At 39.3% G+C, this 25,393-nt stretch overlaps 1 protein-coding gene across 1 annotated transcript; it reads right to left on the bottom strand.

Moving 5' to 3' along the window:
- Positions 1 to 613: 613 nt before the first annotated feature.
- Positions 614 to 24,428, bottom strand: ubash3ba (ubiquitin associated and SH3 domain containing Ba). Its single transcript, XM_074672821.1, has 14 exons — positions 23,657 to 24,428; positions 7,365 to 7,418; positions 6,966 to 7,152; positions 6,284 to 6,482; positions 4,898 to 5,067; positions 4,533 to 4,741; positions 3,998 to 4,142; positions 3,679 to 3,799; positions 3,448 to 3,570; positions 3,215 to 3,307; positions 2,530 to 2,674; positions 2,341 to 2,447; positions 1,802 to 1,911; positions 614 to 1,705 (listed from the first exon to the last, which is right to left on the bottom strand). Exons 1-14 carry the CDS (start codon positions 23,782 to 23,784, stop codon positions 1,568 to 1,570), a joined length of 1,929 nt encoding a protein of 642 aa, XP_074528922.1. The 5' UTR covers positions 23,785 to 24,428; the 3' UTR covers positions 614 to 1,567.
- Positions 24,429 to 25,393: the final 965 nt, after the last annotated feature.

Below are 25,393 nucleotides of genomic sequence, written 5' to 3'. Positions count from 1 at the left end.
AATTCAAGTTAATGTTTCACCTTGAGATCTGAACTGTCCAGTACCTCGAGCTCTTGAAGGGAAGAAGTCTTCTCTGCCATTAGGCTGATATGAAAAAATATCTTCAAAATTACTTTCTACATCTCAGAAGAAATGTATATCTTTACTGTTAGGCCTCAAAGTTTCCAAGCAAGTAAAAAACACTCTCCAATCTGAACCCAAAATCCAGAACTGTAATCAACTTAACCATTACCTTGTAAAAATCACGTGCTAATTCGTTTCAATGTCCCCGCAAGGGCAGCTTCAAGTGTATACATTGTCGTCAATACTGGCCGCGTTCCATTTAGAGTACACCTGTGAAATGTTACAAGTAGCAAGCTTCGAAAGCTAACCGAATTGGGAAATGGAACTCAGCCAATATCGTTGCAGTTACAGGTGAGGTCAAAATCTCTCCCTCTTTGAAATAAATACATTAATAAAGCAATTGATATTTTTTTAAATAATATTTTAAATATGTTCAAAAAATAACCTATTCAAAACTTTGTAGTTTTTGAAAAAAAATACTATAAGCATGTGATAAGTAATGTTTCTACAAAATAAACTGCAGGTCCTTTAATGTACATAAAAGCCTTCATAACTCCGCAGCCTTGCTTTATTAATTTCTTTTTGAGTGTGAATACATTTTCTGAGTCAATAACAAATATTTGATCTGGGCTGTAAGCACCTAAATAATCTGACATATCCAAAGAAAATGTTTTTGAAAAGCAGTGTGGTCATCAGGCTTATACAAAGCGCCATGGTTGTGATAAATGGCAAACATTTAATGCATCTAAACAAAATAAACAGCTTTTTGTAATTCATCATATTCTTTTTTTTCTGTCATTTTGACTAACTTGCACATGTGATGGTAATCAACACTGTGTAACAGGAATGTTAAAGGATTCATGTGGACACAGAAATGTTAAGTTAAAATAATCACTTCATGATATGACATTTACAGGAATAAATCAGGGATCATAAACTACCCTCCTCAGCACCAGAAACAATGAAGATCAGTTATCCCCCTGTCTGATTGTCAGCATCTCTTTGTGCTTTTCAACTGAAGGGGTCAAAGCTACGAATAAAATAATCATTTCTGACACATGGAAAAATACTTCTGTCTTACAAGCTTCTCTCATCTAATTCTTGTCACAGTGTGTGAGGAGGCTGAAAAACACAAAGTCTTCATCACCACAGACATAGCTTGACAGCACTGTCGTGTGTCACAAAACCTGATTCTTCATCAGCAATCGCAAAGAAACAACCAAGTTTCTCTGAGAATTTCCGCATTTAGGTATACGAAACACAACGAGTCCAGTTACACTTTGATCTCAACAAAAACTGCATCTTCTCTTTCCTGAGCAGTGCTTTTGAATAAATTTGCTTCAATAAATGCACATTTTTTGCATGATGTCTCTGTAGGAAGCCAGACGTGAATTTGTTTTTTTTTTTTTGTAATAGGCCTGGATTTAAAACAGTGTGGGTTAAAAATAAATATTTTTTGGCAGTTCAGGTGTGCCAAAGCATAGAGAGCCAAAAAGCATATCCTTCAGTCTTGCATTAGCATTTCCCTCCAGTTGAAACTGTGATTGGGTCCATGTGTGAGAGGCAAGATGGGTGGGTCGACCAGCTGCCACACCCCAGTCTCTCCCAATTCTTCACAAGCACAAAATCCCAAGTAAGGAATCTGCACAAAGAGGAGACAGATGTGCTTGTTATTGATGGGAATAAAAAAGGGAGGGTAGCAATGAAAGGACCATTATACTAAAGCAGAAAAACTGACCTTTCGGACCACTTGGACAAAGTCCTTGGAGTTCTGGGGGCTAAGGCCTTGAATCTGGCGAGTGCAAGCCTCCAGGGAGGAAGCATGAGCCACAATCAGGACTGTGTTTCCTGTGTGAAAGAGGTAGAGAGCACATTCCAAGGATACCATTAGCTTTCTATACAGTTTATAGACCCTCAGTCTATAAACTCAGGATTTGATGATACAGCTTAAAATGTTGAGGATCTTTGATGTGTACTTAATACAAAAATTAAGGAGCAAGCAACCAAAAACACAATGTTTATTAAAAGCTGTTAAGTTTCATGGTATTATGATAGAGCATACAGAGACATGTATACTTGGCAAGAACCAGTTTTAGGCATGTCTCACAGTTTTGTTTTTTGGCTCATGCTCACTTAACAATGGCCACCATAGATTTAGTTAAAAACAGGGAAGCACTAACATAAAGTAGTTTGAGGTAGCTAGTGCTTTATGCAACTGTTTGTGATTCGTGGTACGAATTTGAATGAACAGATTGACATTTTGACATTCTACTTTACCCAGGTTTTTGCACTCTGCCAGAATCTCTCGGGTCACTTGGAAGCTCCGGCTGATGTAGGTGTCGTAGGACTCTGACACAGTCAACTTACTGATAGGAATATGAGGTCTGTGGATGAGACGGAAAAGAAAGAAGTTTAATTAGCTTCACAGCTCAAACGTGTAAAGTATGCGGTGGTGTCACTGTGTACCTGTATGTTGTGTCCATGCTCATGTTAGCAGAAGCCAGTTCAGCTGGGGGGATCCAGGTGGGCAAGCATGTGCCCGAAACCCATTTTGTCCATTCAAACAATCCAGGTTCCACTCGTATTTTTGTTTTTCCCTCCTGCTGGAGACCTGACGCCCAGTGAAACACACAAAGAAACAGTCAGGGGAGACAACAACACTTAATGAAGCTTTTGTTTTCTATTTACATATTACTTCTTCAAGGGGAATCATGTTGGCCCCATCTGCTCAAACACAACAACTCATGTACTTGGGAGTTTAATGGTTTTGCAGAGACAACATTTCTTAACAGCAAAACATTTGTTATCCAAGTTGCTGGAGAAAGTAAGTTGACCTCAGCATGGAGCTGGAAAACAAGTCTGACATCCTGTTAAATCTCTTTCCTCTCTTATCTGTTCAGTTCCTAATGATGTCTCTTGGCAACACAGAAGTTTTGTTGTTGTTCATTAAAACTTTGTTTTAGGTTGCTGGAAAAATCCCACTGTTATCCTCATCAGGTTGAAGGTTTGTGGACTAAAACTACAACAAAACCTCTGTTACAAAGCAGTTACTTTTTAAATGCAAGCACAACAAGCCACCTGAAAAACCTGATTGCATGCATGAGTTGAAAATGTATATTAATGAGGACAATAAGGTGAAATGAGGTCCTACCGTTCAGAATGTGCTGTGCAGTCTGGACGCAACGAAGTGAAGGAGAGCAGTAAACAAAGTCTATTTTGGCATGACTTTCCAACAAGGCTTCACCTAAGATAGAAATAAAGAACAAGTAATTCTTTAAGTAGAGGATTTTAAATCAAGGAAACAGTCTCCACTGTTTTCTATAATCCTCAAATATAAATCATACCAGTTTGATCAGAATCAAAGTGCTTATAAAATGTACTAACCCACAAGACGGGCCTGGGTGGAGCCAAACACAGTAATTGGACAATCTTTATCATAGTCCCGGTGACCTCCACTTCTAGCTGGCAGGTTGGACGGCATGTTGAGATTAGAACGAACATATCGGCCTACACACAGAACAAAAACATTAATGTTACACAAGGGTTACACTACAACAGGTCTAATTAAAGCTTCTATTTATAAGAATGAGTCCTCCATCCGTGGTGCATTCTAACCTTTGGAGTCGAAGCACTGAGTGACCCAGTGTTTCCCAAACACCACATCCATCCTCTCACCATGGCGACAAACAAACAGCCTCATTTTGGACAGGGATGACTGAGTAATTTGCCTTGAAACCTAAGAAAAAGAATCATTTTTAAGTGTGGCACAAGTTGCATAAGATCAATCTCAAAAAAAGTGTCTTTAAAAAATGAATTATGTACATAGACAAATTCTAGGCTTCATTATTGCTGAACAATACAGATTATGTTGAACTGATGGTTCATTCTTTTCTGGAAGCCTTCGGGAAAGTTTCACCATATAAAAGTGGTGCACCTGCATAGGAGGACAGAGGCTGGTGAGGCTGGGGGGATCCATTAGACTGTCAAGCAGGCTGTCATTCAGCTGTCCGTCAAATAATAACCCACCCACAGTGCTACCAGAGTTGGACGGAGAGGCACAGTTGAGAATAGACTGAGACCTAAGAAGCAGACAAACACAGCAAACTTTATTTATAAAGCACTTTCTGTTCATCCACAGCACAGAGACAAGAATAAGTACAAGTAGGGCAGAGGAGTGTATTGGATGGGTTAGCCAAGAAGCTAAGAAGATGATTCTTTTCTTCTCTCTAATCTTTCCTGTCAGCCAAGAAAATCTGCCGATTTGTTTGTATTTGTGCTTTAACTCTGAAGGGATTAGTAGATTGTGAGTCTGACATTACACCCGGTGATGCCTTTGTTTTATGGCTAAAAGACCGACTATGTGGCTTTGAGTGTTGAGCAGGGACGATCCTGTTATCTACAAGTGTTGGATTCATGGCATTGTTTGTTTTTATTTAATCAAAGAATCGTACCATGATGGCGTTTCTTACCCGTGGACAACCCAGGTGTCTGACTCATCAGCTCGGCTGACGTAGTTCTCAGGCAGCAGGCCAGACAGTCCTGTTCCCAGTGAGGTGCCATACACCCAGCCCTCGCTGGCAGCGCTCTGCTCCACCGGAGACATGAAGATAAAATCTCCAGGTACCAGCTCCAGCTCATCATCATTCTGAGGCACGTATGGGTACATGACCTGCAGTGTCTTCGGAGGGCAGACACGAAACAACCACAGGACAGTTTTAATAAAGAGGTAACATCTGAGTTCAAAAACGAACATTTTTGCTGTTGTGAAACTCTGGAAAGCCTGACAGACAGTTCAACAGGAAAAAAAGAAGAAGAAAAAATGAGTCAAATCTACCTCATGATTGGCAAAGCGAATATCCCGGGAGAAGAGCACAGCCAGCCAGTCACAGCCTGAAGAAACATCAACACTTTTGGCTAACTTCTCCAGAATTGGAAGGTGGCTGGCTTGGAAGTGGTACGCCAAAGTAACATGGAGCTGTTTCTTATGAGGCTCCACGTGAACATCTAAAGAAAAGAACAAGATTGAAGTAAGCTGATCATATCTATATTATATGTAGAGCTGATTTAGAAGTCCTTCTGAATGGCAAGGGATGTCAAAAGACAACTGTAATTAGCATTTATTTACATATTTTATTTTTTGTTGTTCCCATTTCTTCTTTATTGTACAGAACAGCTGTCAACAAATGTGGGAGTGGAAAGTGGGGAAAGACCTGCAATTGCTGCTACAAAGACTATAGTTCCAGTACATGGGGTGTGGTGCTCAAACTGCTAGGCCAATGGACACCCTCAAGTTGATTATTTTTTAATCACAATTAAATGCTGGTTGTCCAAAGTTAACCTCTGATTAACTGCAAAATAATTTCGGATTCTAAATGTTCCTTGAAAGGATATTTTTATAGTCCTATAGTAGACACGACATAAGAGTTCATTGTCACGGCATTTAATTACTTTGACTAATGCTCATTTTTCTTAAACCCTCATTTAATTATCTTACTAGCATCTTTTCAGCCGATATGGGAGCTCAAATCATTGATTGGGTGAGATTTGAGTGGAGAAGAAGGAAGCAGTTTCCCTGCAGAAGCCTCAGTTCATTGAGTGTTTTTAATCTGAGGCCAGTCAAAGGTTTTGCAATTAGCCAACTTTTAGACCTCTTCACACGTTCAACCATCCTCGCAAGCAGATGACCACCAAAATTTGTAGCTGCATGTGTATGCATCACTGATTTAATGCAAGAGACATGAATTAACTCAAGCTATGTCAAAGAACCCATGCGGCTTAAAAGCGGTGAGATAAGCTCAAACATTAACAATTTTCCAGTTTGGAAAATGTAGAACCATGCCCTTAACAGAGCTGCTTTACATTAAAAAAATCAATTTCTGCTTGAGGATGTTTGTTTCTTTTAGCCCTCGACAATGTGACTGCTGCATTGTTTTCTGATTTTCCACAGGACAGCCAAGGTTCACACTCCCAGAATGTGAATGTGTCAACAACGTGTTTAAAAAACAGTGGCACTAAAAGGACTTTGAGTTAATTAGTTTTTAACATGTTAACTTTGACAGCCCCAATTCAGATTCTTCAACAATGCCCTAAATATGATGACAGTAAATGAAAGTAGTCCAGATGTTAGTATGTTGCAAAAATCAAATTTCTTAATTAATCTGGCATGGTGGCAGAGCACAACTCTGTGAGCAATGATTTGAAAAAACAATTGGGTTCAAACCTGCTTTGGCTGCTGCTTCGGAAGCAAAATCAGCAGCGAAACTCTTCAGCACTTCTGCCACCTGCTCCTCTACAAAAAGGCCAATGAAGGTGGAGGAGGTGTAGAGCTCCAGTGGAAGAGGTGCAGGTAGGCGAGACTTCCATTTGGCGACAGTGGTCTGGAGAGCATCTGAGAGAGCCTCCACTTTTCCATCAGCACACTGACAACAAAGCAGAGAAAGCCGCCAAATTGTAACAAAAAAAGCTAGCAGAGCATTAAGCTGAGAATGATTAACAGAAGGGGAAGGAGAAAAAAAATCTAAAATCGATATATTGAGATTTTTTGTTTGACAATATCAAAATCAGAATTCTTTGTCATTTTTTTTTTCAAATTCAAATTCTTCATTTCAGTCTTTGTTTATAAACTGGATTGGAAAAAAAGTTACCACTTTTCTCCAGCAGAGGGTGAAATGTTTCTCTCTGACTCACATGATGTGCATTTTATAGGAAAATATGACTTGATATAGTCTCTAGACTTTTTCACATGGTCTGGTGTTCAAAAAGCAAATTAAAATAGCAAATATTAAAGATTTTATGTAAAAAATTTAAATCGAATCGTCACCCCCTAAAATTGTAATAGAGTCAAATCCCAAGAATAGCATATGGTCCCAGCCCTAATTAGCAGGAATATGATGGACACTGACCATGAAGAACTGGCAGAGGGTGATGTGAGGGAAGATGTTGTGGGCCTTATTCTTGCCACAGGAGAGGCGGGACTGCTGCCAGAAGAGCGAGAGCTGCTGGAGCAGAGGCCCACTGGGTCGCAAGTACAACACATACTCTCTGGGCAGAGGGTCATCCAAGAATGGGTCATCCACATGGGAGAAAAGCCTAGAGGGACAGACACAACAAAATGTGATGATGGAAGAGTTATGACTGTAAATGTCCAGCAGAGGACAGCGCAGTTGAAATAGCACAGTGACAGGTCAACAAAATGTTACAGGGGTAAATGTTATATTCATCAATTCACAAGTTTCAGTTTATATTCCAGCTGTGTATTGATGACTGTAGAAGAGCATATGAGTAAAGTGTGTAATTCTCACCAGTCACATGCTGCCTGCACATTTTTCCCTCCTGTCGAAACCAGAGCTTTCAAGCTGCAAAGAGAGAGAGAGAGAAAAGGCAGATGAAAGCACCGTCACAAAATCAATAGTTTTTCATCCGGTCCATGTTTATTAGAAGGAGACTGCAGCTCTTCCACATGACAGTGAACAAAGAGCAAACACCCCAAGAGAGCAGCAAAATAACAACATGTCTATATATTATAACTGAGAGTAAAAGTTTATGATTTATACCAGAGTCGTGAAGCACCATCAGGACTGACTTAAAACAGCCGTATCACTGCAATGAAAATATTCAAAAATGTGGTTTTAATGTGGTGCACAATACTTCCAGCATGAGGCTGAGTCTGTGAGGATTTGGTCAATGATAAGACAAGAACCCAGCAGATCAGTTTCATTTTAGCAGCAAATGCGTTAAAATATCATTTAATTGACTGTGGCAATTAGGAAAAACATGATGACTGATTTTTGCTTTAGCTAAATGAGCACTATAAAGGAAAAAGGTAAAATTTATGTCCTATCTATGTCACATCATACAGTCCTTTTTTATCATTTTTTTTCTTGAAACAAGAGCAAGCTCACTGCATGATTCCTCTCAAGTGCTCCAAATCTAATTAGTGTCTTTTTTTAAAACCTCTGGTGGATTGGGCTGTCTCTGAGGGGACTTAATGACTTGAGCATCTTTCTCTGGCTTTGAGAGGCAGACAGAATATCTGGACCAGACTGTAAATCTGACAGTCACAGCTCTGCCCTTCTGTTAGTCAATCAACACACCACTAAAACCTTTTTATTCAACAAACATGATGAGGCTGTTATTATCACCTGCTAGTCTGTGAGACATCACACAGGCTTCTGAAGAGCAGTGGAGTCCAAGGATGCCAGCTGTTATATTGGTATATCCAACTTTAACTTACTAGGCAAACCTAGAATTTAGCAAAGAAGTGAAGCTGAAGCAGTTAGTGAAATCTGCTTAGTTCTTTATGACTCCTCTTTAACAGGATCAAAACAGATGAGTAATTGAATTGTCACTATACAGTTTTCACAGACAAGCACATAAGGTAGAGCAAATTTAAAGATGCTAAGAGGAGTATCTGTTTTAATTACACTCCCTCGCCACCTTGTGGCCCGGAGTCTCGACACACTGTCATAAATTACTGTTGGCGAGGAGCGTGTTTGTTTTGCAATTGAATGGAAATTGGATCTAAATAAATTTTCTTTGTTCAAGACAAATTTTTACAGGCTACAACGCGCCGAGGTAAGGTATTTATCAGTACAGTTATGTAGCACTACAGTTTGAAACGTGACATCAAGCAAACATTGTAGCAGTCGGCTGTATGTTAGCAACATCGTTAGCCTGGTGCTCCAACACATCTGTAGGCCAATGTGACAAAAAATAAACACTGTCAGTTTGTAAGTAGTTTAGCAGGCGTTTATATTTAGCGCAGCTGGCAACCCGGTTCTCTAAGACAAGTCAGTAATCTGTAACGTTAGTGAATCCTGGTTAGCTATATCTTGCCAGCCATCTACCAAGCAGAGCTAATGTAACCTCACTCTTCATTTTATTGACTCTCAAGTCTGAACAGACCACTGCAGAATAACTGCTGCATGAGGGTTGGAATCAACATTATCATAAACCACTTAGCCCCTTGTTATAAAGTGATACAGCCCGAGCTAAAGGCTAATTAGCTTTGACCGGGCTGTATCACTCTCCCATAAAGCTTTCTTCAGCTCTTTGGTCCTTTTTCTGTCTGACAGTTAGGCTCCTGTGTCCACCATCACTACAAAAATAATCACAGAAATCGTTTTAGCAGAGAAAAACACAGATCTCTGTGTTTTGTTTTTTTTTCTCAGGACTAAACTTCATCGTGGTGTTGTCATAGAGACCTAGACATGCCGTACATCAATCCGGTCCTGGGAAGCTAAGAAGTAGCGACTCAAAATAATGTGCAAACAGCAATACTGGCTCTGATAATTTCATTTTGAAGTGTGGATTACGATCACGCATGTATGTTGAGACGAGCCTTTTTCCAGATCATTTTCAAACTCCTCACAGCCCCTTTAATGTTTTAGTACCAGACTGTACACGTTTATTTCTTCTGCAGCATTTTGATTTGAGACTAGGGGTGGGTACCTTTCACATTTGAAACAACATGGTACTGATGCCCGGTACCTGATAATTGGTATCAGTTTTTGTTTTTGTGGTAAAAAAAAAAAAAAGGTTTATAATAAAATCCCATTATTTTCCTTAATTTTCCGATATTTATACTTCCATATGTAACCTTGCAATGCTGTGTTTATGTCCAGCATGGAAAATCACCTACTCTTCCACCCCCTCACAGTCAAAAGAATGCATTTAGGTACCTATTCATGGTACCTTTCAATTTTACGAGAACCGGTACTTGGTACTTTTGACTGAATTCGGTCAGTATCTATAAAAGTACCTACTTAGGCGTTAAAATAATTGTCCCTGACCCTAGTGCGATCATTTAAGCCCAAACTCTCGTGTCTGACCTCCACTTTTTTGAGTGGTCACAGTTGCCTTTAATTTTGATCCTTCAAAATCAAATCAATTCATCCTTAAAGTTAAGTAGATATTTCCGCCAAATTTGAAGAAATACCCAGCAGGCATTTTCGAGTTACGTTATTTAATCAACAGGCATTAAGAAACAGGTTTTGTTATTAAAAATTCAAAAAAAGCCCTGCTGTCCCCTCTCAATTTCATGCTTGAAACCACATTCATTACAATACATGACCATAACCAAAATCACCAAAAAAGCTACGATCTTTCATAACTGTGACTTTGCCTTTCCAGAGCTGTTTATTGCAGCTCCAAATATCAAGGCTTGGTGGGAAAAAAAAGCCAAGTGTTGCTTTCTGAGCCACCACAGGGCCTCTGTCTGATAAGGAAACAGACATGATGCAGCCTTTCTCTGTGTGACTTTGTTGACAGGGCTCAGTGTGCCACTCTGGAGTTTCAATTCAATGAGCCATTTTTAAATTTGTCCCACTGAGAGAGAGGGTCCTAGATTCAGCACTGTCCCCGAACCCCCTCGGGGCAGCAGCCAGTGTGGCCTGACCGAGTACAGCAAGCAGGAAGGGAACGCCTACGCAACAGCATTGTAACAGATGGCTCATGCTGCTCGACTGAAACAAACACACACAAAACACACACACACACACACACACACACACACACACACACACACACACACACACACACACACACACACACACACACACACACACATGCTAGGCGATCATGTATTAAATACAGGCTACAAAGACAGAGAGTCGTTTGCCGGTTACACTCGTCTCCTTCATCACCTGGCTCTGTGTGGAGGAGGAGAAGAAGGGGATTTTCTCTCTGAAGGCATGATGGGATTACAAGCAGATGTGACTGAGACGTCACTAAACCAAATCCTGGTTGGAACACTGGATTGCTTCTTTTTTATCTGTGGGGTTTTTCATGAGTGAACCCTTGAGACATGAAACAATACAGAGTTCATTCTGCTGTCACAGAGAGAGGACGTGGTTGAATTTAATCCACTTCTTTTTCTGTTTGGGTTTTTTTTAGGCTGTCAAATTTATCAAAAATCCTGTTCTAGATATGAAATAATAATACAGGATCAGGCAGGAGATGGAGCGTGGTGTTGCTTGCTGTTTTTATTCACTGATGTGGGACCTACTTTCTACAGGAGGGAAATAAAAGCAGCGTCTACCACAGATGGACTTAATGTAATCTTTCAAATTAAATGCAGGAGGCCAGAGTTTGGGACTGTAAATGTATCACATTTTTATTTTATTGAGCAGGGCTGCAAAAAATAAAGAGGACAGTCATATCTCTGCGAAAACTCATCATTTGTAAAACACAAAATGGATTGAAAGTTTCTTCCTAATCCTTCAAAAGGTTTTTTTTCGTGCTTAAAGTATCCTTTGTACCCAAAAACAGCTACACTGTGCATACTTCAGCTCAAGAAGACAAAGCTTTTCAAAACTATGCGTTTTTTTTTGTTTGTATGGTTTCTTATATCCTTTTTCACAGAGTAGCTTAGACACTCTACAGTGATTTTAAAAACAACTGATTAAAAAAATATACTTTTTATTATTATCGGGGTGATACTGTTATAATGCAGAGTCAGCATTATGTTATGCTGAAATGCTGAGTCAGCATCAACATATTGTTATTCGACTTTATTAAGCTTTTTCTTATTCTTCTGTATGTTTTTTTGTTGTTGTTGTTTTGTTTCTGTTTTGTTTTTGTTTTGGGGTTAATGTTTGTTTTTTCTTTTTTTTTTGTTTTGAGCAATTTTCACAGTCTTCAAACTCAAAAAGATTTCCAACATTCAAATGTCAATTCAGCATGTTCAGGAACTTGTGCTGTTCTTGCATTGTGCTTGTATTTTTTATTTTACATTTCTTACCCTTATACTTTTTAAAATATTCAGCATTTTTTACATTTTTATTTTTATTCAAATGAATGGAAATTTTCCATCACCATGGGTTGTTTATACTACCCAATCAAAACACTCATGAACAAAGACATGCGTGGGATTATATGTACCTTTCATGTAGAAGCAGTCATTCTAATTTTCTGCCTTCAGCATCAGCATTCCAACATTTCAATATTTGCTGCAAGGAAACGTCTCTACTATAAAAGATGTTTGAAGATGTTTCCTTCTTCTTTTTTGCACTTTGTGTAACATCAAGTTATTCACCAGAAACAAATATCAGAGGTAGATCTGATTAAGCAGAATGAGCACCAGCAACCTCTGGAGCAGTTTTCAACGGTGAATTAAGCTTTGGCACATTTTTTTCTTTCCAGTTGCATTCACTTTGTGCCAACACACTTAACAGCTGCTTTAAGGCATCTTCACTTCAATGTCTAATCAAACCAAAACACTTAGCAACAGTAAACACCTGTGGGATGTTTCCTTGGCTCATTCAAAGAAAATGTCAGGTGCGAGACGACTTAGCTAGAACCATTTTATGTTAAAAAGACTCAACAATCGTTTTTGTCTGACCTTTGAGCACAGTCAATAGTGTGTATTAAAAAAGGAGTCATTCACATGGACCCATACAGCGGGTCGAGGCAGAATGACACCTGGCTCTCTGTGGTCTAAGTGACAAACAGAAAGGAAGTCTCAGTAAACCGCAAGACTCACAGTCTGAGGTGAGACGATGATCTTTTGCCACGCGTAACAGCCCTGTCCTGATGCTGAAGGCAAACCAAACTGAAAATGTGGACCCCTTTAACATACTACATCACACACAGTGTGGGTGTTTTTTTTCTTTTTCAAAAATAAATGATTAACTTTTTACATTTAACCATTTCTAAAAAGCAAATAATTTGCTAAATGTCATTCCCCACTCTCTCCTCCCAGTTTCCTTCTTTAACCACTGTCCTGTGTCTAATGAAAGGCATTCCTGCCCAAATATAAATGTTAATGAAAAATAAACATGATTAAATAGACCAAATAATAGGCCATTGTACATACAGATGTAATATCAATAATCATAAATTAAAAAGAACATATCATCTAAGTTAAAGAATTTTTTGCTATTGAAAGACAGAATAGCAGTTTGAGTCTACCATCAGTGTTACTGCAACTGTACCACTTGTTTTAAGATATTCAGTGAATTATGAAAGGGACCTCAACCCATACCCAGCCACAGAAATCAACCAATAAAACTTATGATATGTGTAGGAAACCATCACTTACTGATATTTTTTTACAGAAATGTTTCAAAATAACCGACTAAAAAACCCTTAATTTCATGAAGCTGGATGTTGGCGTTTAAATCCCTAAATATTTAGGTTTAATACTTTCCAGAGTGAAGTGCTTCTCCTTAACTGGATATCTATTAACCCTCTATGCAAAATGCTGTGTTTTGGCAATTTTTCCACTCCTCTTGGCAAAAAAAACTGTGACATGACATCCGTGACCCCTCTTAGAGTAGTAGAGGTCAGGCAGGGTGTTGCATGGAAGCACTTCTCCTTCAGGGTCAACTGGTTCATGTTTTCGGCCTGAAGACAGCACATCCATCATAGTTTATAACTCTGTCTTTACCTCCAAGCATCTCCAGTTTGTTTTCAAGCTAATGTTCATGCTTAAAACTAACTCTCTCTTTCCAACAAAGTTCAAAAAGAAATCTGTCATCCATTACTGCATCTAACCCTGATGGCCTCTCCTCTGCTCTGAGCGAGGAACTGAGCAAGTTATTTATAAACTGCATTTCCTGTTCACAGCTCGACGAAGATGAAAAAGATTAGAGGGAGAGGGAGAGAGTCACTTTGGATTCAGCGTGGCCTTAAACTGGCAGTGCTGTTTGCGTAATAGGCAGTGACCATTATCAGATGATGCCTTTCACTTCATTCACCCGTGCCCCACTGCTGTAGGCCATATTGGAAACAGCCTTTCAATCATTTCACCCACATATGGCAAGTGTTGAAGTTAGAGGTTGAAAATGTAACCTCCCTCCTGATAGAGAGCTCAGCATGTTTAAACAGCAGCTTTTGGTTTTTCATACACGTAAACATTCTCGGGTCTGTTTATTGCAGCTGACCTTTCTGCTAAACTTGAACGTCTTCCAGGCTCACAGAGAGCATCATAGCTTTATGTCAGGCAATCTGCATCCCATGAGCTCTTTGAATTCCAGTAAACATCATGTTTGAAGTTACTGCAACAAAACTGGACTTCATTAATTTCATGCCTTTCACAAAAAAATAAATCGTAAATTCAGGCCAAAAGTAAAGAGCATGGAGTGACACAGAAAAAATGAGTAACCCTGTCACAACACACACACACTGACCCTCCCAGCTCTACTCCCAAGGGCCTCTCCCTGAATCAGCTCTACGGGCAAAACATCATTTCCTGTTTACAGGCCGGCGGTGAACACTCATCACTAACCACTTATTGCTCTTACAGGGCTGAGGGAACGCTGCTGCCCAACACCAGACAGCACCCAAAAGATAGGCCTGTCAGAAAAAGACACTGGCCGACCTTTGTCTGGTCTGGCTGACTCTGTCCTGGTCTAGTGAGCCTACAGTAAGCCATGTGCCAGACACTTAAGCCTTTAAAGTAATGAAAAAAAAAATTGACACTGTTAAAACGCAGCTTGTTTCTGACTGGTGATATCATTACTGCCTCCAACATGCACCAGGACTATGAAAAATACTGTGTTTAAAATTTGATACTTCCTATAGTACATCTGCATGAAGTAAGTAAGTGTGCACTATTGCACAACCAGGGACTGTTAAAAAAAATTGACATCAATCTACTTGACTCGAAATGAGGTTGCCACAAAAACTGCTCCCCCTAGTGACTGATTGAAGTATAGGACAAAAACCCTGTCTTCCCAGTCCATTCTAATAAAGCTTACTAATTCAAATAAAGCTGTGGTCAAACTTAAAAAATAAATACACTTCGTAGAAATGTTTCTAACATCCATTGCTGTGGTTATATGAAGTTATAATTGGGCTGCACTGTGTTTAAGTCCTCTTTATCCAGAAATTTTTCTTTTTTATTAGCTGTTGGATGTTAAAAAACAAAACAAAACAGGGTTTTACGTCACATTTGACAATGATTGACAACTGTTGTGCTTGTGTAGATCTTTCAGTAATAGTAAAAATGTCTGAGAGCAAAGAAGAGATTAGACCTTCAAAAAAAGAAATTAGACTTATTTTTGTTAAACCATTCCACAAAGATTCTCTACTGCACAGACTCTGGCTGCAAGATAGCAGCTACTCAGACAGGGGTATTTCAACGTCCATACTGTCCAACTGTCCTTTCCATACAGTCGTGTTCATAACCCTTCATGTTGTTCTTTTGCTATTAATTAATTGCCATCATCATCCATTGTTTGATTCATTCCCACCCTTTCCGCTACGTAGCCGAAATGGAAACCACTGAAGGTGAGAAGTGTCCAGAGTTCTGCACTCAAACAGTTAGCGAGAAGGTGTTTCAGGTTGTAAAACAGCCGTCTAAGGCTGATATTTCATGTCTCCAATGCTTCATGTGTTAGCATGCATGGCCATCTTCAAGATGCAGTTAGCATTCTTCTTCTTTTGTAGTTCATGCATTGGTATTCTTTTCTGCTGTTCCTAATTAAGGTTAGCGAACAGCTGTCAGACATGCTACAGCCATCCTCTGGCAGGGATGCCATATTACAACCGAGCGCCAGTAAAAATGGTGGAGTATTACAGCAAATTGTTTTAGATCATGTCAGAATAGCTAAGAAAAATGTTCACATCTCTTATGTAGCTTAAGCCACCCTTTTACACTTTTGTGAAAAAAAAAAAAAAAAAAAAAAAGCTCATGTCTTGTGGCAATTTTATTTTGGATGACAACTGTTCCCATCTGAAGCTGTATAAAGTCTTGCTTAGCTTCTGTGTCAGATCTCTTGCTAGTTTCTCTTAACAGGAGCTGGGGTGACTGTTACCTACCATATATAGCTCATCAATTGTTAATAAGTATCTTATGCAGCCCATTTCAAAACCCTAACACATCACTTTAAGAGCCACCATCAAGTCACGGAGACGCATTAAAACTAGTTATTCTGCCAGGTTGAGAAAGCAGTCTTTCTCTTTACGTAAGCTACATCACAGCTCTCAGAACACTGTGTGTAAACTGGGTTGAGCTGGGGGGCTCTGCCTAAACAGCTAGCTGGCTCACACTGAGGCATCAGTACTAGCCATAGCTGGTGACTTGACACAGGTTGTGTCTGAAATCACTCATTCATTCCCTACTCACTACTCACTGTATAGTGAATTAGATGTAGTGGACTATATAGTCCACTCAAACAGCTAAAGTAAAACAACATTTTGGACACTACTCACTCATTCGCCAGCTGCTGACAGTGACGTAATTACTCTTGCGTCGCTCACGGACGGCTGGGGATTTACAGTTATATCTTTTCACAAACACCGCAAAACAGCATTTATTTTAGTGATACCTAATATTATATGTAGCTTATTTTCTGCAACAGCCAAATATAATAGAAACATTTATTGCACGATAATTTTTAAATAAATAAACCATATATTTGCGCGGAACTTGTGCTGTGTTTAAGAATTACAAGGTCCTGTGAATGCATCACCCGCAATGAACGGTTTAGCAGCCAACGTCTGTGTTGTTTGTTTCTCGGCTCAAAGTTGTGAGACGGGCTCGTCTGAAAGTTAAACAGGGAGCTAAGTGTTATTCTCTGACAGTTTTTAATGTTGTTTCATGCTATTAGTAATCATTAATCATGTAATCAGCCATTTCTTCTGTTTGAACCGAAATGCATGATGGTATATATTGGTCATATAGTGAGCATCGCTAATACACTACTTTTCAAAATGCATTGTGGGATACATTTAGTAGACTATATAGTGAATGACCATGCTCACTCAGATTTCAGACAGCACTACAAAATGGCCGATTCACTATATAGTGAATAGGGAGTGATTTCGGACACAGCCACAGACTGTTTTTAAAACTCTTGTGTAGGATTTAACTGAATACAACATAGACTGCAATAAATACATTTGAAAAGGCATGTTTCTTCATCACTGGCTAACTGTTGCTGCTAGCTTTTTTCTGTCTTTGAACTCTGCTAAACCATCAGGCTGCTAGCACTTTACCGCTAGTCCGTTTGTCCTGTACAGACATGGGAGAGGTGCTGCTCTCCCTGGAAGTAAGTCAAAAAGTGTAATTCACAAAATGTCCAGCCCTCCCATCGATAGTCAGACTGAGCCAGGGTAAATGCTTTTCTGTTTATTGCCACAACATTTTATTGAGGTCAGCAACAGTGTCAGCCCTCCGTGTTGTACACTCATAAAACTTTTCTTTCTCACTAACAAGGCATCGCTTCACTTTCTTCAATCTTTCACAGAGTTGGCTGTGTACAGTCAGTGTCTGGAGCTGCTTCTTCCCTCCTCACTTCATTATTTCTGGAGAAGAGCACAGAGAACCACTGCCATGAGAGCAGACAGAGCAACACAGAGACTGACACCATCTAATGAGCTGTATGGGCCTTTGTGTGGCGAAGAAATAACATTCTCTGAGTACATCAAGCTAATAGGCTTTAACAAAAGATTATCAAAGCTTCTGTCAAATAAAACCTGAAGTGTGTTGTTTTAGTTTGAGCGGTATTATTAGCACTGCCTGACGTCAGAGAAACAAGTCAAGGAGCACAAAGCGAATGTTTCACTGAGAATACTGAGGCAGGGAGCCAGAAATATGATGCATCACACATCAGTACTTCAAGAAGCAGGATGTGTCATCGGCTGCCAAAAGCAGAAGTTTGGGAGTCACTGCCATGGTTGGTGGGCGTGTTGTAGACTTCAACTAAACTTTAACACAAAAATCAAACCCATTCCATTTTAATACAATAAGTCACCTGGCAAAAGGTACTGACTTAAAAACTTAAACATCTATCGGGCCAGTGACAGCTTAGTTAGTGCACAAAACTTTTTCCTGCTTTAGCCTCCCTCAAACAGCCGTCTCAACAAAGCACTCAGTAAAGGTCACAAGCCACTTCCGGAAATGGGCGACTTCCCGTTGGCTGTCTTGAACACAAGCTGAGAGATTGTTCTTGAAAGTTGCACTGTAGAGTCTTGGGTATAAAATTGAATTGCACTACTAGAAAACACACAGATATAATCAAAATTAGTTCCTTGTTATAGGTTCTTTTTGCACATTAGGTAACAGTGAAGCTGTCCATAAATGTTTTGTGGATAAGTTAAGGTTTTGAAAACTGATGTAGATAAGAGAACAGACACTTTGACTGACTTCCTCAAACACACAACAAGCTTCACAGACTAACACAGTGTGAAAAAAATGCTTATGGTTTTGTTGGGGAGGAAGTGCAACAGCTTATGAACCACTGTGATGCTTCAGTATTGAAGAAGCCCGTTAAATGTGACAAACTGAGAAATCTGTAAAAAGAAAGGTTGATTCTGGAGCTGTAAAAGATGTGAATTGATACAGAAGGGGGAAAATTTTCACTGTTGTCCATCTGCTTGAGCTCCTTTTCGGGAGAGATGAGGGGGTCTTTGTTTAGTTGAACTAAGACAGGAATCAAAAAACATTATAAAAGTCAAACAGAAGATAAAAATATGCTGAATGTTAGATTGTTCTAGCATCTGAAACAAAAGGTTTAGCAGATTATCTCTGTGAATGCATTTGGGTTCCAGATACAAAGTTAGACATTTGAAGGCATCACTTTGAGCTTTTGGAAGTGTGTTCTCAATAGATTTGCATTCAAGTTAATATCAGTAGATTCATAAGAAGTAAAATATGAACATTTCACAAAACTTAAATTTATAACTAAAGAAAAAAAAGATAGCCATCACTACCAGGTACAGCATTAAATGAATTTGAAGCTACCAATACCAAATTAATATGCTATTATCAGGCCATCATTTTATCCTCTCTTCAACCTGCCAAACCTGTGAATGTGACAGGGCTTTAGGGCTTCAAGACTACTAATTTCATATAACTCAATAATAGAGAATGTGGCTGTTTTTTTTTTTAATAGAATATTTAGGAGTGGTAATCAAGCAGCAACTTAGTCTCTAGAGACGTCCACTTGGCTTGGGGCTAACTGCAGAAGCAACAGAAAGCACAACACCTATTTAAAAGAGATTATCTTTTATGTTATTTTATGTGCTGAGGTGTTTTGTTTTCCTATTCTCAGACTGTGCCCCCCTCCCCTCTTCAGGAGCATAGTCTAGTCCCTCTCTTCCCTCTCGTATTCCTTTTCACATGTAATGAAACGGGGCACTGGGCACACTGGCTGCAGCTCAGTTCTCCCGCTCCTGTCCTTCCCATGTTAAATGTCACTTAGTTTTTATGTTTATTGAAAGGAATGAACCTAAAATGTAATTCGCCCTTGGGGATCAATTAAGTATTTTGGATTCTGATTTACACCAAATATAAACCTGTTTGCTGCCTGGTTCATAAAAACGTTGTGGTCTGAATGGCTCGTTCCTTTAACCGCACACAGTGTGCAGGGGAGCGACTTTTTCCGTAATTCGTTATTTTTGATGATATCAAACGTCCAAGTTTTGCTCTGCACCAAACCACTTGCTTGGTCAACCAAAGTGAGGTTGAGCCAGTTTTTCCAATATGATGACCACTATTGATAGGTTTAAAAACTTCGCAGAAACACACAGCTAATGTGCATGCTTTTTATGTGCAAGGTTAAAATGAATTAAGAGAAGATGAAGCATTAGCTCTCTGAATAGCAGCACTTGACCAGCGCCACTGTTAGAGAATCTGCAAGTGAGCCACAACACATAACACTTCAGAACTTCCTTATGGAAAATTTAGCTTCTGCTTCAGTGCCTCTTTCCACACCAAGTAACACATGAAGAGGAAAAAAGTTTTCACATCTAAATTTCCTCTTAGGTCTTCATCATCGCAAGTTCTCATCCATTTTGCTTATTCACTTCCTGTTTGTCTCATTTACAATACCTGCGGTATTACTTTATTTTCCTACTATGGAAGAAATCTGCAGCCACTGATGTGTATCCTGCATCATATTCAAAGGTGTTTCTTCTTCTGTCAAATAATTTGTTTCTCAGCTGCTTGGGGGAAGCTTTGTTCTTCATGCATGGCTGAAACGAAGAAGCCGCAGACCTGCTGTTTGTCGACTCTGGGTTATAAATGTTCTGATGCACATCACTAGCACTCGCCACCTCTTTTACAGAAATTCAAGGTGGCAAATTCAGCTCTTAATGTAAAGAAAAATATGTACCCACACAGCTAGTAATTGAAGTTCCTGTGTTCATCCAACCAGCCCTGCCTCTAAGAGGGATTTCCACTGTTTCCAATCCTCAGGCGTGTATGCCCGGTCATTATTTTGGCTACAAGCACAACCTGTAGAACTGCACACACGTTTCTTTTACTAGTCTTCAAATGCACCAAAACAATTCATGCAGTAGGTATTTATGTAATGGAAATGAAGGTCTGGGAATGCATCAAAATTACATAATCAAGAAAAAAGGAGTCAGAGCTGTTTTTGGGAAGGGGGGTTGAATACACTGGTAATGGTACTGCACTAGCATAATAAAATAAAGATGTGGCATAGAATTTCAAGGTAAGTGAACTCTAAATAAAATAAATTAATATTTAACTACAGTCACATTGGTACAAGGAAGTCCCCTTGACACAAGTCCAATTTCAGAAACCCCACTGAGGCAAAAATAGATGATAACAGACTGGGTTAACAACCTTGGATTGTTGGTATACTTTAGGCAAGTAGCTCCCCAAAGACAAACTTTAGACTCTCTGTCCAATATCAACCTCCTAGCTTAAGTGACTTCAGAGTTTAATTCCTGATTAGACTAAAGGAGGAAGGACAAAGGTAAAAACTCAGCAAAATATTACAGAATTCTGATTGTCCATTTGACATCTGACCAAAATAAACAGCTTCATAGAAAACACTATTTGAGAGAAAAAAAAATGATGATACTATGTTGATCCTTGATCAGTTTCAGCCCCTGCCTCTGACCACCAGACAATCAGAACAGGCAGAGGGACCACTGTCCATCAGGCTCCTATCTGATCACATCGCTCAATTCCTGAGTGACTCAGCAGAAAATATTCCCCATTTAAAAGAGAGGGGCTGTGTGTGTGTGTGTGTGTGTGTGTGTGTGTGTGTGTGTGTGTGTGTGTGTGTGTGTGTGTGTGTGTGTGTGTGTGTGTGTGTGTGTGTACATGAATCATGCTCCTCACTGGCAGAAAAAAACCATCAAACACAATGGCGGCCTTGTTCCCTGAAGCTATGACTGATAACTGATTTCCCTATTATCCCCTCTTCCTCTTCACCACAGTTTAGGGAAAGACTGGATGGTAAAAATTTCAAATTAAATGTCTAATATACTATTTCACTACAATGTGTCTTATGTAGTGGCTGAGTACTAAAATGCAGTTTGACGATACCTTAAAACATAACCGAGTTCTACATTATTGCTAGTGTTGTTTGTCAGTATAAAAAAAAAATCTGCAGTTTGGACAAATTATGAAAGAAACAGTCAAGTGCCAAAGGCTGAATGTCTGGTCAGAGTAGTACTTTGATCAGACACTTTATGGTTTGAATAATTTGGACAGTTTCAAACTTTGTTTTATCCAAGCAAATATGTTGCACAGCTGCTCTGGTTCTGACAAAACTGCCTTCATTGAATTTACGCTTACACTTGCACACAGCAATAAGACATATTGTGGTTGTTAGAAGGGAATGCTTTGGCATTTAGTTGTGCATTTTCATCAATCAGATATGGAGCAACAAAACAGATAGGTCTTTTTAATTGAATGTCTTTTGAGCTTAGTTTTGGTCTCCACCGGATGTTGTCTGTACAATCCACGGTTTATGTCGGTGTCGGCTGTATTCAGTCCCACTGTACCCTCACCATCCTGTCCAGACAGCACAGGAGGTAATGATGGCAAATTATTCTGCTTCATTATAAATTTATAACCTCGATCAAATCAAAGTGTATTAGTCTGCCATCAATAATGGATGTGAGTCTGCAAATATAACAAAACCCAGTGGCTCATCTAGTCTGCAGAGGTTCATTAGGAAGAAGAGCTGCAGTCTGAGACGATAAAAGTCTGAATGACCTTAGTCAGTTTGCAGAGGATAAAAAGGCTTCATTCTGGAGATACTGTCTGTCTGGCTTCAAGAAGAAAACAGTTCTGGCCTACTTAGCAAACTTAGATAACTGAATAAATGCTGCTCTCTTAGTGTTGCAGTGGTAGACGGTTTTATATCCCACAATTCAAATACTGAAACAAGTAACAGATCTCGGATGTAATCCCTGTGCATCAAGGTTAGTGCTGCTAACAAAGACTCAAAGTGAACACTTTTTACATTTCCTTTGTTACTGGGGACACAATACTGGAGCACACTCCACATACAGGAAGGCTTTGTGTAAGACGAAGCTATTCAAATGATCATTTTAAACTATAATGTGGGAGTCGATAACACAAGAGACAATGGGAGGACGTTATGATTATAGATGATATGATTTAGTTCAGACAGTGAGAGGAGGCTGGGATGTAGAAATTGAAAAATAAAATGAAATAAAATGTATTTAAAATTAAAATCTACAACTGATGAGTGTCTAAAGTCACGAGTCATACTAGAAGCTGTATGAAAGCGTAAAGGAATTCAAGCTTTGATTAAAAGGTGAATGGTAAAAAAAAATCTTGAGCTGTATGTGTGTTTCTTTGCAGGGTTAGATAATCAAATCGGCATAACATATAACCCAAAAAATGCCTTTGTTGATTTTTGTTTCAGTAATGTTGAGATACAATACCAAATAATGTTTAAAATTTCCAAATTCCAAGGGTAAACTCTCATTTAAGAGTTGTGCAAACCTAGTGCTTTAACAAAAGTCAATAATTCTGACCTGTTCAACTGTGCTGTCAAGTCCTAGCCAACAAACACCAGCAACAAACAGAACATAACACGCCATTTTTCTTTACATAATTACATAATTCATAGACACCATTCACAAGCCAACAGTGCTTGTTTCCTTCTCCTCTTGGAAAGATGAATAAGGGGAAGACTGAAGAATATAGGAATACCCACAGGATAAGGACTTCATTGAAAACTCAAGTGAGTTAAATATTTCAGAACTATTGAAGTGGGTAATATGTACAGTAAGAAATTAAAAAGGACAGGTTTTTACAGAAGTACGTTTGAAAACAAATATTATTCTGCTCAAATTAACTCAAATGGTCATGTTCTTTATTTTTATGTATTTTACATACATTCAAGTATATTGCTGCAACCTAAAACAACTACTTAGATGTGAATGGTGTTTTTAAATGTCAGTAAAGCTGACTGTATCACACATAACGTTTGTTAATTCTTGGATATGTAGAATTTTCTAATTTAAAGTATTTTGGAAAAGGCTCTAAATTATTAGCTCCTCCTATGTTTACACAGATAGAAATTCTGAGTGCACTATGTAAATATAATATACTTTTGACACGAGTGGAACTTGAACTTGACACCACAGACAGCCTGAGAGTAACATCCTTGAGCATCACATTCAACGCGTATTTGAAAGCAGGAAATTACAGTTTTAGGCGAAACAGTATCAATTGTACAGTAGACTAGTTTGCATCAAAGCTGAGGTGTGTATTGCAAGGGGACAGATAGGAAACTTTGGTAGAAGATAGGTTGTCAGTGATGCTGCTGGAAAGCCTCGCTTAATCTGGTTGCCAGTGCCTAAGTACATGTGTTTGTGAAATTGTCTTGGGACAATGCAGCTGTGTACTCACGCCCTGGTCTTGGGGAAGCCCATGGACAGTAGTATGTCCAGAGTGGACCCATGTTTGATGGTGCTCGGCCGGGTCTGGCGCTGTCTCCGGGGGGTCACTTTGGCATATAGTTCTTCTTTAGCTGCCATAACTCACTGATCCATCGGTGTGTCAGTTCCTCGGCTCATCTGCTGTATGCTTCTGTCATTTATTTAACAGGAAATATGTACTGTAAGACGACTGTAAGCGGTAGACTTTTCAAACCAGGACAACTTGTGTCAGGCGGAAGCTCGTAGAAAACACCAAACCCTGCGAGGAAATGAGCATTATTCTGGGTACAGCAAATGCAGTGATCTGGATCAAGCTGCCTCCCGACGGCTCGCACATGAAGTCAAAACCATCAGCGGGAGGGTCAGCCATGGGAAGTCACTCTTGCTCTCTCAGTCGTGCCCCTGGTTCACATTCCCCCACCGAGGTGAACATGTCTGGTTCCTGTGTGCTCCTCGCATCCGGTCCGTCGAGTTAAAGACAAAAAAACATCAGACGTGATTACAACAGCATCCTCTCCAAACGATGTCTTATTTATGAATGGATCCCGAGTGAGCGCAGCGGAGGCTCAGCCTGTAAACGGCTGCAGCTCTACCAGCGCGCGGCCCATTTACTTTTAAAGGGACAGTGCACTGTTTGGGAGAGGACAGGAAATCTATGAGAAATATGGGTTGAACTCGACGTAACACTCTTCGCATTTATTCGTGCTGTTCTGACGCTTGGTCACTATTTTTTTTAATCACATCTGTGAAGCAGTGAGGAAAACTAGTGTCGAAGTTCAGCTGGTTGGTGGAAAAAGTTGGTCACACTTCCCGTCTACGTAAGTGGGTGTTGACATTCCCCGCATGCGCAGTGCTGGACAGGGACAGCAGCAAGCCATCATCAGTTGCTATAGCAACTTAAGAGTGACAAACATTTCCTGGGACTCACACGTTATATAGTTTTGTTCATCATCTGATTCAGCATTTTTCCCTTCACTGACCGTGATTTATACCTTGTCTAACCCAATCAATCCTCTAGCCTTTTTGAAGCAGCAGTTCAATGATCCCAGGATTTAACCAAACAAAACATAACCAAACACAGTGTATAAATGTACAAACATTTAGTAGAGAGCTTAAATATTGTCCTATCAAATTAACTTCTCTAATGTAGACTGCGTAAGAAAAAAAAAACTTACACTGATTGATATTTACTGAAGAGAATCCATCTAACTTTAGATCGGATTTTGTTGATAATGTATGCATTATAAGGAATACACATACATGCTCTATGCTTATTTACCTCTAAGTTTAAGACATCCATGCACTTCTGGCTGTGCTTTAAAAACTTTACTGGATCACTCATGTGCAGTACATCGTAGTAGTACACTTTACCTTTGATAAATACAAAACCGCTAGTTCTGTAGACATAGAAGTATTACAATGGAGAAGTTGAGCTGAGACAGTCAAAAGCATGTGCAAGAATGATAATTTAGCATACATTTTTTTATGAAAATTCCAAGTTTTTGACTTTGGATATGACAGGAGACAATTGAAAACGTTTTTGACCAAATTTTATGCAAAGTTACAAACATAAGCTGATGCATTAGTCCCAACAGATCCATAAAAGAAACATCAAACAGTGTGAAAAACGATGCCTCTTTTTGAAAGTAAACACATATCTACATCAGGATCATACACCCATTAATGGGGGGCTCTGGTAAAGTACTTA

Source organism: Halichoeres trimaculatus, unplaced genomic scaffold (assembly GCF_033239565.1).
Source record: "Halichoeres trimaculatus isolate MK-OKI-2021-1 unplaced genomic scaffold, fHalTri1.1 fHalTri1_scaffold_6, whole genome shotgun sequence".
Lineage (NCBI taxonomy): Eukaryota > Metazoa > Chordata > Actinopteri > Labriformes > Labridae > Halichoeres > Halichoeres trimaculatus.
Note: the sequence above shows the minus strand (reverse complement) of the source record. Positions and strands in the feature narration are given on the sequence as shown.

What these genes read in the sequence shown, in the direction of transcription:
- ubash3ba (XM_074672821.1), bottom strand. Translation starts at nt 23,784, where the DNA reads ATGGCAGCTAAAGAAGAACTATATGCCAAAGTGACCCCCCGGAGACAG. An exon ending in GACACCTGGGTTGTCCACGG is followed by an intron (nt 4,143 to 4,532) that starts GTAAGAAACGCC and finishes TCTGCTTCTTAG; the next exon opens with GTCTCAGTCTATTCTCAACT. An exon ending in GCCTCTGTCCTCCTATGCAG is followed by an intron (nt 3,800 to 3,997) that starts GTGCACCACTTT and finishes TCTTTTTCTTAG; the next exon opens with GTTTCAAGGCAAATTACTCA.